At 36.4% G+C, this 13,203-nt stretch overlaps 1 protein-coding gene across 2 annotated transcripts in view; it reads left to right on the top strand.

Moving 5' to 3' along the window:
• The window catches only part of LOC129005977 (threonylcarbamoyladenosine tRNA methylthiotransferase-like), a 53,831-nt gene that overhangs the window by 12,556 nt on the left and 28,072 nt on the right, over positions 1-13,203 (top strand). For both annotated transcript variants that reach the window (XM_054435057.1, XM_054435058.1), the window contains exons 3-5: positions 58-130; positions 3,699-3,856; positions 11,628-11,816. In XM_054435057.1, the coding sequence (XP_054291032.1) occupies positions 58-130; positions 3,699-3,856; positions 11,628-11,816 (420 nt within the window). The remainder of the gene's footprint in view (positions 1-57; positions 131-3,698; positions 3,857-11,627; positions 11,817-13,203) is intronic.

Below are 13,203 nucleotides of genomic sequence, written 5' to 3' on the forward strand. Positions count from 1 at the left end.
GTATTTAAATATGCCTCATTTTAATGCAGATAAAATATGTGATTAAATTTTGTTTAGATGATAAAGGTAAAGCTGATCTTTGGCTACTGAACAGCTGCACTGTAAAGAATCCAGCAGAAGACCATTTTAGGTAAGTTTTTAACTAGATTTGACAAGCTTTCTAATTTACTTGGATTAAAATGCACCCTAGGTTTATTTAGGGTATATTGGTGTCCTGAGAATAGCAATCTTTATCAGTTAAGACCAAATTTAATAGGTACATTCTAGAATATTTGTTAGTTAGAAGGCTATTTTAACTATCAAGTGTTGCTTTTATAAAGGTTGTTTTTTTATTCCATACTGTAGCGGTTAGCTACAAATTGATGATGATTTGTTCGATTGATTGGCTGTCACGACATAATCATTCATGTTGAAAACAATGGCTGAACCCTTGAATTTAACCAGAGGACACAGCTCACCGGGAAACACAGGCCTAAAGTGCCAGCTTTGATTATTAATCCACTAACTAAACCATTAAAACTATGGAAATACAATTATCCTTGAATGAATATAATAATAAATTACTGATCAAATGACTGGACACAACTTGAACTATTAATTAAAGTAATATTGCAATTGGGATATAGACACCGCAAGCGCGAGCACATTATACTTTTATACATTTCAATGAAATGGAGACCATACAAAGTAGGTATTTTAAGCCAAGTAGGAGATGAGTGTAGGATGAGTGGCGCGATCTTGTAGTCTTGTTAGTGACTAAGGCCGACATATCCTTAGAAACAGCTGTTAATTAATAGCCCATACAGCTAATGGAAACTAAGGGACCTACAGTTTATAGTGGAATCCAAACCACATTTCTGCCTTGGTATATACAAATTGGTCTAATTATCAGGACAGTACTGCGGATAGTCGTAGTACTCACTCGTGCGGACGTTAATCCACACCAGGGAGTATCACATCCACAGTGTATGCCTATAAATATTCACAATTCGCAACCTCCTAGTAGCTGGATTACAGGACAACGCCACCCGTCCCAGTTTTTTATTCCTGGGTTTTACAATGGCTTGACTAAACCTATTCAAACCTTCTTGGCGGGACATTTGAGTGGCTGTGGAGGTTAGGGTGTTTAGTAGTCGGGAAAATCGGGAATGTCGGGAATTAGTATTGAATTTCAAAATGGTCTTGAAATGTCGGGATTTAGTCTTAAATTTGATTTCAAAGTCGGGACATTGTTGTACTTACTTATATATATATATGCGTATTCAGGATCATCACCTTCTTGATGAATTAGAGGACCTACTCGGTGGTAAAACGTGTCATGAATCTTGAAATTGTCAATCCCCTGTGGAATTTTCTCATCCTAATGAGCTTCGGAGCTGACCATGGTAAAGGCAGAATTGAATTGACGAATTTTATCCAAATAATTTCTGGATATAAGTCTCACAGTCCTTTTTTCAGATTGGGAGTTTCCAATAAGATCCTGAAGGTATGTATGGTGAGTTGCACAAATGAGGTAAACGAACCTTTCATTTGTGGCAACAAAGAGTAAAAACTTAACTGTCTCGGGCAGTCGTTTCTTGCTTAAAATGTAAGCCACTACAATGTAAACATTTAACGTTTATTTGTTCGAGATTGGATGTATCACCACGGCGGTACTACCACTATGTATACCCGTTAAATGTTCAATTGAGAGGTTGGTTGATGCAAGCGGTCATGTCAGGGTTCCTTCCAGCTACTCACAGTTCTTCGTCGTACTGGCGGCATTTGATTTTAAATTGAAATGAAATAAGAAGGTTAACCAAACAACAGAAAACACTATAAAGGAATTGGAATTTTGATACATATTGTAAATTATATGATGGTAATGTAACGGATAACTGCCCTGTGAATAATCACTTTTAAACATTCATCGCATCAAACTGTAACTACATGATAATCAGAAAAGTACGATTAAGGTAAAAATCAATTTAACTATAGTCAAAAAGAATGAAATATTTATTCTTTTTGTCTATGATTTAACTATTACAAACAATTTGTTGCCTAGTATTGCTAGGAAACTCTTTATTATGAACCTTAAGATTGAAACAAAATGTAAATTCTAGCTTTGCTCCCGAAGTTTTAAGTCCTGCAGTCTGTGGTTAACCTTAAAATCTATTTCAAACTATACGTCCATATGTTATTTGTAAACAAAAGGAAATGAGTTTGATCTAATGTCAACAGATAGCGCCACCTTCCAAACTTTAGCCCTTAAATGTACTTAAGTGGTGCCCTATCTTAATATTCTGAGACGCATTTGCACATCTACGTGAACATACCTTTGATTTGACACCTCAAACTTTAAAATCCATTAAGCCGTTATTGAGTTATGACTGTGAAAAGAAAACTGCTGCGTATTAATATATAGATGATATGATGATGATGATGTCTAAAAATAAATAAATAAGCAATGTTTTTGCTATTTTGTTGCTCTTGTCAGAGACTACCACCAAGGACTACATTCATTGAATGGCATTTTAAAAGAGGGCTTCAAAATCCTCAAGGCCTCCAACCACACCATCAATTTTTTGAAAGATCCACCAAACATTGTTTTTAGACAACCACCCAAACTCCGATAAATACTAGTCCACCCAAAAGTTCCTGACCCGGCCAACAACAACCTAAACAACGCACGCCCTAACGGTTCATATCCCTGTGATAACAAGAGATGTAAAACATGTGAAATAAATCAACCCAGCCAAACATTTTCCAGTTCCACAACCAAAGAAAACTACAACATCCGAGGCTTCAACACTTGTGAAACGAAGAACATTATCTACCAACTACAATGTAACAAATGTGAGGCACAGTATGTAGGCCTATCCACCAATAGCCTCAGAACCAGGATGAATGGCCATAGACAAGATGTATCTACTGGATACAAAGACAAACCAGTTATACAACATGCCCAGAGCCACAACAACCCTAGTTTCAATGACTGCTATACAACCAAAATAGTCAATTCACTGCCTCCTCAATGTAACCAGTCATAACTGAGAAGATGGGAATTATCTTACCAATGGTTTACTAAGTCTAGACAACCCCCAAACCTAAACCTAAGATAATACCTTTCATATAACCCACTCCACTTCAACATCCAACCCAACTAGCAGGCTTACATATTTATTCATATATATATATTATATAGTGCATATAAGATAAACTAAACTGTGTTTTTTGAATTCATACTATTGGCAACACTGACTCAACAGCTCACTGGCCACCATTTTAGACATCTATAAAACTCTCTCTTCCTTAGTTGAAAATGCTGTCAGTGACAGTGAAATATTCTAATGTTTTGTGTATATAGTGTAAAGTTTTGTTTTGTGTTTCCTGTGCCAGTTTGGACTCTTTCCCATTCAGGTAAACCTGTTATCCTCTCAAAAAATCCTAAAAAATCTAAGGCCCTTGTGCTCTATGCTACACCCTTAACCTAACTTCTGTTAACTTTAAAATCTCATTTGATGAAAGAAAAAGCATGTAGGGGACTTGATGCAGGTTTGTGACTGTATTAAAACATTTGAAATTAGGTTAGATCAGGTAAGTTAAGTTTAGATTGTGGTTGTAATTAACCGAGTTATTAATTTATTTTATCTCAAGACGGGTTCTGCCTAATTTAAATAGTCGGTTGAACACAATAAATAATGCTTGTTTATTCACAGGAACGAGATCTCCGCGGGCCAGTCAGCTGGTAAACCTGTGGTGGTGGCAGGTTGTGTACCACAGGGAGCTCCACGAGCAGAATATCTCAAGGGACTCAGTGTCATCGGAGTCCACCAGATAGACAGAGTTGTGGAAGTTGTTGAGGAGGCGTTGAAAGGTGAGTGAGTTTGATTGTTAGAGTTTCCTGTAAGTTGTTAGAACAAATAAAATATAATTATGAAAGTACAATTATCAATGGTCTTTATTCAACACAACATAACAACTAGCTGATTATGGTTATACAATAAACAGGCAATAACTAAAGATAGACATAAGGGATGTAACACCTCCCCTTTTCTAAGAGTTTCATAAGTTATGTCGAGATCATATCACTGTTGTGTCATGCTAGTGTCTATAATGTCGCTGGTGCCACTGGATCATCCTATATGTCGTGATCATTCGCCTCTGGATCATCTGGTGTGTGGTGAATACTCGTTAGGTTGTTTTCGGTCAGTTCCTCTCTGACTTGTCTGAAATTCGTTGGTAGTGTGAGGTACCAAATTTAATGGGGGGTAAAAACGTACTGCTAGTCAACAAACACCATAACTTACCAGTTTTCATCCGCAATAGCCTACTCCTAGGCCTATGTGTTGGCCATAGCCTGGGCTATGGGCCAAAGAACGTAGGCCTATTTTTAATCACAGTTAAGTACATACACACGTTCACCATACATATTTATTCATATTAGCACTCCACTTTACCAAATAAAGTTAAACCGACTGATTTTACGAGTATTTAACGCCGACGACAACATGACATAACCTCGAACTGGTGTTTGTTGACCGATGACAGACGACAACTAGACCGGCTCAACAGGTGAATTTCCGATCAGCTGTTGGCTAGTTCTTGAACTCACTGCCAGAGCGCTTAAGCCTCGGCCGAGGAAATCGTGATTTGAGCCGGAGAAGATTATTCGCTGTTCGACCGTCGACTTGCTCACGAGAAGCCTCTTTGCGCACCGAAACTAACTTCTCCATACGGTACTACGTTATCCATTCAGGTTAGCTACGTTTTGTTTTAGACTTTACTACGTTCATTTAAATTTTCTTTTAACATACGCATACTCGTCTGCCACTTATTTTACCCGTTCAAGTTTGATTATAAAATTGTCTAAATTTATAACATAGACTTTGCCGACTTGTTTCATACCCGCTAGTTCCTGCCTGCCAGTGACTAGCGGCGATTATCGTTTGGTTTGATTTAAATCAATTAGTTTCAAAATTACGATTCCTACGAATGATTATTACGTACGTTTATTTCAATTAATTCACCGTTTTAACACCCGAGACTTGTGTAAACTAACTTCAAATATGAACCAATTTTCTAAAAAGTTAAATAAAATCAGTCTCAATTTAGTTGGAACAAATTTACTATTTCTTTTTCAACACACACTGTTTACATTCATGTTTCTTTAAATTATCATAATTAAACATCTGTTAATATATCTGAAATACAGGTCATATCTTTGCAAAGAGGATAATATTGAATTATATACCAATATTACATTTTATAACACACTCCCCCTTTTTTGCGAGGTCGCAAAATAAGAAGTCTTCATTCAGTCCTTCTCCGGTAACTTCCAGTGGGTACAGTCGTTGTATGGGTCTTAGTATTAAACCCTTTTTAGTTTTTACTTGTACCAACCGAACTTTGCCGTCTTTCCCTGGGAACAGTTTTATTACAATACCCAAAGGCCAAGTAATTCTTCTTCTGTCTTCAATTTGAACCAATACCACATCTCCAACTTTAATATCGTCGGATTTTAACTTGTTGGACGATTTCAGGAACCCCAAATACTCCTTTTTGAAACGGGAGTTCATATTGTCTCTTAGACTTTGAATATATCTCCATCTTGTTTTCAAACTGGTTCTCTCTAGGATGTCCAAGTCCGTGACTTCATTTCCCACAATGCTTTGTAGAAACATAGGTGGAGTCAGAGGTCTTAAGTCTCCCGTCTCCTCTGAGACGTATGTTAGTGGTCTTCTGTTCATTATTCCCTCACATTCACATACTAGGGTGTTTATTTCTTCGTATGTGAGAGATGAATTTCCCAAATTCCTCCGGAGGAGTCCTTTTAGGATCCTTATCAGTCTTTCCCAAAATCCTCCCCACCAAGGACTTGCAGGGGGAATGAACTTCCACACAATTGCATTGAGGCTGAATGTATTTTGGATTTCAGTCCAGTTCAGAGACTTCAGATTCTTGTTTAAACTAACAAAATTTGTGCCATTATCTGAATAGATAACACTTATCCGGCCTCGTCTAGCTATAAACCGTCGTAAGGCTCTTATGAAGGCTTCTGTATCGAGGGATTGTATGACTTTTAAGTGGACTGCACGATATACGGCACATGTAAATATTACCACCCAACACTTCTGATTATCTCTAGTGATCAATGGACCAGCCAAGTCAATCCCACATACTTGAAAACATGAAGAAATCTGAGTGCGGTCTGTGGGTAAGGGAGGTGATGGCATCTCTAAGGCTTTTGCTATGTGTCGCTTGCATCGAACACAGTTGTGAACTACCTTTCCAACAGCCCTTCTGCCTTTTAGGATCCACACTCTGTCACGAAGGATGACAATCAACGCTTGCACTCCTGCATGTTTATTCTGTAAATGGTACTGCCTGATCATTTTCTCAACAACAGGGTGTTTGCTAGGTAGAATGGCAGGGTACTGGTATTCAAAACCTTCCTCCCGATCTGATACTCTGGTTTTCATTCTTATGACGCCATCTTCATCCACAAATTTTTGTACACCACTTAGCTCTTGAGATTTTAGACCTTCAGGAAAGCTCTCTCTTTGAATCAATTTAAATACAATCTTTTCTGCCTTCAAGAATTCTTCAGAACTGATGTTATTTCCCAAGTTCAATTTATTCTTGGGAGACATTCTCAAGATCCATGCTACAGTTCTTACTATCTTAGTATACTTGGAAAATCTATTTCCTATTTCTTCAATATCCATATCTTATCTATTTCATATTTCTCATAGTTGTAGTTGTTTTCATATTTCTATATCTTATCTATTTCTTCTGAGTTTTTAACCCCGTCTTTGGCGGGCGAGAGAACCTAGTCTTGGGAGTAGGCTGATTTGAACAATCAGCCATGAATATTAGTATTAAATTTATTTTAAACGATCTCACGATAAATTTTCCGTTCAATTGAGTTAATTAGGCCCTGACAACTCTGTAGGAGATGTTTTTTTTACATTGTATTCGATTTATTTATATTATTTACCAACGTCTTTAGCCAGATAGTTTAAAGTTTAATATGAGTAGTTTTATCAAATTGGCTAAGATAGAATACTCGTCGGTCCTACAGAGTCAATCCAAAAGTAAGGTAAAATTTATCAAAACACTTTGGCAAAGGGGAGGATGATATAACTCCAACTGAGCGTCTGCAGGATTTCCTGAGCGCTTCTAGAGCTCTGAGCCTTCGATTAAATTGAAATAAATTGATCAGTCAAAGCCGTGACAACCTCGTATCGACCCCTGGATTTTTCTCGGCTCCTTCTGAGCACTCCAGGGAAGAAATTTGAGCGTGGCTGGTTCTAGAGGTAGGCCTAGCCTGTATTTGGTGAACACTGGTTTATTCCCCCGCCTAGAATTTTGCGTCACAGTAGGAATACTTGGTTTTGTTCATTCTGCTATGAAGAATTTTGCACAAGTCCCTCCCTGAACGTCTGATTTGATGTTGATGTTTCGTAATTTCTTGGTCCTTCTTTTCTAATGATATTCCCAAAACCCCACTTGTTGCCGGTCCCATTGATGCGGTAGGCAACTGGATCTTGTGCTTTAAATGGTTTTTGCCTGTCACAGTCAAATTTTGAGTCAAACCTCTGGTTCATTTTTGTCAAATTAGGATACAATAAATCAACTCTTGATAGAATTTGATGTCCAATGAAGGGATGTGAAGAAAACTGACTTGTAGTAGTATGTGGAGCTGTTCGGAAGGCCATGAAATATCTCTGCAATTTCAATTCAATTGAGCCTTCTCCAAGATGTATGGTTAAGTCTTGCACATAGTGTTCTACTTGGCCATTAGTAGCAGGATGGTAAGGCACTGACCTCTTTTGTCTAATTCCATTTGATTTAAGGAAATTCAAATTTTCAAACTAATAAAACAAATTGCCTTCCGTTGTCTGACATTGTTATGTTAAGGATTCCAAAGGAGCCAAAGAATTTCTGAAAAGCTTCGAAGGTTTTATATGAAGTTGTAAGTGTTACAATTTCCAGCCATTTGCTGTAGTCATCCACAATTATATTATTTTAAGATAGCCTACGAAAAAATAGCCTTTGTTCTTGCAGGAAGATGTTTTTTATGTTACTCTCCAATATACTTCACCACAAGTGTGGCTTCTTCATAGAACAAGGCATGTATTTTACACTATTTACACAAAATCATAATATAAAACCACTGGGTGAGCAGAACTCATGGTGCCGCATCCTCATGTTGGTGCACACGCGCTGACACAGGTTTCGGTCACATGTAGTATAGTTTGTTTTTTTGTACTCAATAGACAATAGACAAAATATTTATTGAAATATTCCTAGAGAACTCACTGTTTAACTTCGGGGTAGGTTATTCGCTGACCTTCTGCGGGAGATAGTTAGTAATGAAATTGAAATTGAAATAATATTTTATTTCCCATAAACTATATACATATAAGTACATTGTATTTTTTTTTTACTTAAATATAATACAGCAAACATTAATAACTAGAAAAAAAAAAAAATTTATATTCTGTAGAAATAAAGCGGAAAAAGTGCAAAAAAAAAAAAAAATACCTTCTATAACAAAGGAAAAAGTCTACATAGGCAGGGCCTGTGCGTAGACTCGAGTTGCGAAAAGGTTAATTTAGATGGGAGGTAAAAAAATGTAAAGGAAAACAAAAAATAATTCGTATAAATTTAAATTAAAAAAAATTTTCTTGCTTGAAACTGAGTTTTTAGTGTTTTGGAATTAAATTGGCGATAAAAAACTCTTTATGCAAACTGAAGTAATTTATAAACATCTGGTGAAGGTTGAAGAGGAGAGGTGGAGTGTGGTGTATATAGTCAGTCAGTGAAGGTGGTGTATCAGTGATTGCGTAGTGAAGTGTAGGGTCAACGGTCAGGTCCGCCCAATGCGATAATGGCCTCGGTGTCCTCTGAACTCAGTCCCACAAGCCTACAACATGCTTCTTAAATAGAGAGAGAGAGAGAGGGTGAATTTAGAATATTGACATTTTGATATCTGTTACACATGTTACGATAAATGATTTGGGTTAAGTGAAAGCAATTCGTATGTGAAAATGATTTTAAAGTTTGTGGAACATTTATACCAACATTTCGAGAAAAGCGAGTATTGTGGGGATGAGTAATTTTTATAAAAATATTATCAAAGTTTTTGTACTTGTGAACTAAAATCTAAAATAAATTTTAAAAATAACTGCCTGACTGTCAAAACTCCCGATTCTACAAAAAGATCGTCAGTTGAATATCTAAAGTGTTTTTTAAAAGCAACTTTAAGTATTGTTTTCTGCACTACAAAAACAGGTTGCAAGATAGTTTTGTAAGCACCACCAAAAGCAATAATTCCAAAAGACAACAAAGATTGTACATATGCATAGTATGCTATTTTAATTTCTTGCTCTTCGAGAATATCACTAAGTTGCCTAAATACATAAATATATTTATTTACGTAATTTATTTTTTAGATATTCAACATGTTCCGACCATTTCATCTTTGAATCAAAAACAATACCAAGATATTTGTATGAATCAACTTTTTCAATTTTGCTACAAAAACAAGAGTTATTGGAATGATTTCCACAGACATGAATAGTTAGGTTATCAAGTTTGTATTCGGTTATCTTGCGTAATGAAATTGGCATGAATTTGGTTTTAGATATATTAAGAGACAATACATTTTGGTCAAGCCATTTTTTTTAGCAAACAGAGGTCTGATTCTGCCTTGTTTTTAACCTCATCCCAGGATGCTCCGGTTACAAATATTAGAGTATCATCAGCAAATAATGTTAATTTTCCTTCTGTTTGAATTTTAGAAATATAATGACAACATAATGGCAATAAATAGTAGGCAAATATAATGGCAGGTGTAGACAATCAGGGTTCTGTTAGGGTGGGAAACTTTCACTCTTGTAGTCTTGCCAAATCTTTCGGGAATTTACATTGTTGCCAGTTAGTGCTGTGTTTGCTATTCCTATATGGTTTTAAATTAAATATTACCGAGTCGTAATTTTCTCTTAAATTTAGTAGGCCTAAGGTGTCTGGTCCCTTGCTGTTCATCTGTTAGCTTTCTTGCACTCGAGCTATTGCTTTTTAGTGTGTGAGGTTTAATATTCTTGCACTGGAAGAATATTATTTGCGTTTGGAAAAATTGTTTGCGTTTATTTTCAGTTACTGTATTTTTGGGATATGAAATGTCAAATAAATGTTTAAATGTACTCTAAAATTCATAATATTTGCTCTCAACATGAGAGTCATGTAAAACACTCTTTTAAATTTTAATTTTAATTTTCAAGAGTTTTTAAAATAATTTTAAATTTGAATATTGTAGTCACTAGTTCTACGTTCACTTGATTGAACCTCTTTTTTTCTATTAGTACCAGGAGACCGAGCATTGCTTGGAGCGACTGGACACAGCTTGATAATGTCTTCCTCTGACAGTCTTGAGAGACAGCATCAGGCGAAATCTCATAAGTGATCAATAAAGGCTGAAGTTGATTGGAGATGTCATCACACAAATTCTTGATGAAATCGTCATATGTCTTCCCATTTCCAATCACTCTGTAAAATTTTTGTAAATGGGACACAATTTCCACAAAAGTTCATGTACTCCGCTGAAACCCACAAATACTGTCGCAAATTCGTCAGTTCCCATTTAATCTTGTACAGTCCCAATTGCACACCAATCGCTTTTACCCCGCTTTTTTTTTAAGTTGTCAGTGAGTTGCTGTTAGGTAGGTTTATAGTAGTCAATGTTTGGTTTTGCAAAGTACTGGGGCTTAGTCACAAGGAAGTAAACTGCAGCTTTTCCTGGTGTCGAATGTAATAAGGCATTTTGAAATCAAGTGGGGACTGTGGAGAGGAGGCCTATTAAATTTTGTTTAGCTTTTTGTTAGTTCCATCAGCTATTTTGAAGGTGTTGATAGATGTTAGCGTGGTTGTCTTTATATGTGCCATTTGTTCCTGCCAGAAGAACTGTTACATCTGTTTCATGTGTCGAAAATATTGCTGACCGAGCAGCTTGCTCTAGTGTGGCGTCAATAGTTTTAAGCTATTTCTGACTGTATCCTATTGCATAAAATTGTTCACAGAGATCTCTTCCTAGATTATGAGGAAAGAGTGATAGGCCTATGCTTGTTTTTTTCACAAGCTTTTTAGTTGATAATTTGGCTTTAATGTTCCCCGAATTGTAATGTCTTCGAATGATTGGAAGTGTATTCTGAGTTCTGACTATAGTTTGTTGTTTTTGATTTTGTTTCCTCATCACTGGAGAGGATACTAAAGTGGTTTGAGCTCCTAAAAAGGGGGTTTTCATGTCCAGATTCTCCCATACTTATGAATTTTGTGTGGTACCTAACCATGTTTTACAATGCATGCTACACATCACTGCAGAATTCTTTACCCCTTTCCCCCACACTCACAACAGGGATAGTTATTTTTTCTGTGCATTTTTAATTTTTATCTTTCAAATATGAACTGTTGATGATCAAATGTAATAATGTTATATAAAATAGCCTAACATAGCATGATGTTAAATAACCTGGTCAATATACATTGGTGTTATTATAAAAACACAAATTTACTTGTTTGTTACAGACATCATGTGAGCTTGTGTTAATTATTTATATACAATTTATTAGAATCATATTTTTTAGGTAACTCTGTTCGTTTACTTGGTTTGAAAAAGGCAGCTGGGAAAAAATTAGGAGGAGCCTCGTTGGATTTACCCAAAGTTCGAAGAAACCCTTTGATAGAGATAATAGCCATAAACACAGGCTGTCTGAACCAGTGCACTTACTGCAAGACCAAACATGCTCGAGGGGACCTGGGAAGCTATCCTCTTGGTAAGTCCCCTTTAAACCTAACTGCTACAGGTCGCAAAAAACCTGCCAACTAAGTGAACTTTTGTCGAATTATTAAATTTGTGCTTAACCCGGTCCATGAAACAATTCTTCCTTGATAGTACTGCTTATGGTTTATAATAATAGTTCTTTTATAATATTGTTATTACTGTCAATTTCATTTAAAAATGTATTGTCATTTAGTTTTAAGCTGTAGATTTAGCCAATTTTAGCCCTAATTATTTTTATATAAGCATTCGCCCAATTTTTTTGCTTGAATATCAATAGTATTATTGCCATCATTATCAATAGATCTCAAATACTTTTGTATAAAAACCAGTATTATTAGTTTTATTATTAGTATAGCATGTTCATCCTATTTACACTTGACTTTGTACATTGTACTATGAATTGTATATCTCTATAGGGTGTGTAATATGTATGAAATAATATCACCACTATATGAACGAATATTTTGATAAGTTTTATTTACAAAAGAATGAAGAAGTGTGTTGAATCATAACATAGTCAAAACTAAACATTTTAACAATCTAGCAACAGTTGTAACATAATAAATATTAAAATAAAGTGCAAGACCAAAGGCATCACAGCTGTGGCTAAGTTGACGCCACATCAGCCCCCCGCAGAGACTGGAAGTCCAGGAAGCTTGAGCTTTACATTTCGACCAGATCGAGTAGTGTATAGTTTCTGAACAATGATGCCGGGTTTGGAAGTTTGAGGGATGTGTCCGAAGATTGTATATTTTGAGGCTCTTTGATTGTTGGATGATAATATTTGTCAGGTAACACATATGCAGGTTTCACCCTGTCTAAGCTCACTCGCACTTGTTTGCCATTCTGTGATATTACTAAGGATTTTTCATCACGAGAAATTACAGGATATGGTCCGTTGTAGGGAGGCTGTAGAGCACGTTTCACAGAGTCATCTCTTAGGAAAACATCGGTGCACTTTCTAAGATCCTGAAATATAAAAGTCACGTGGCGTGAAGCTTGGACAGGTCTGATTGAAGACATGTGTTGACGGAGTCGTACAACATAATCAGTGGGATCTTCATGCCTGGGTCCGTCAACAGGGAGATCAAACAATTCTCCTGGAAGTCTCAACTGTTGTCCGAAAACAATTTCTGCCGCTGATGCTTGATGATCCTCGCGGTACGCACTTCTTATACCTAGGAGGACAATCGGAAGAGCTTCCAGCCAGGATGAGTCGTGATGACACATCAGTGAAGCTTTGAGATGACGATGGAATCTCTCCACCAATCCATTTGCACAGGGATGGTAACTGCAAGTCCTGATTCTTTCAGAGCCGAAAGTTTTTCCAAGGGACTTGAAGAGGGATGATTCGAATTGGCGGCCTTGATCAGTAGTTA

Source organism: Macrosteles quadrilineatus, unplaced genomic scaffold, assembly GCF_028750875.1.
Source record: "Macrosteles quadrilineatus isolate MER2022 unplaced genomic scaffold, UCM_ALF_1.0 Scaffold_48__1_contigs__length_938360, whole genome shotgun sequence".
Taxonomy (NCBI): Eukaryota; Metazoa; Arthropoda; class Insecta; order Hemiptera; family Cicadellidae; genus Macrosteles; species Macrosteles quadrilineatus.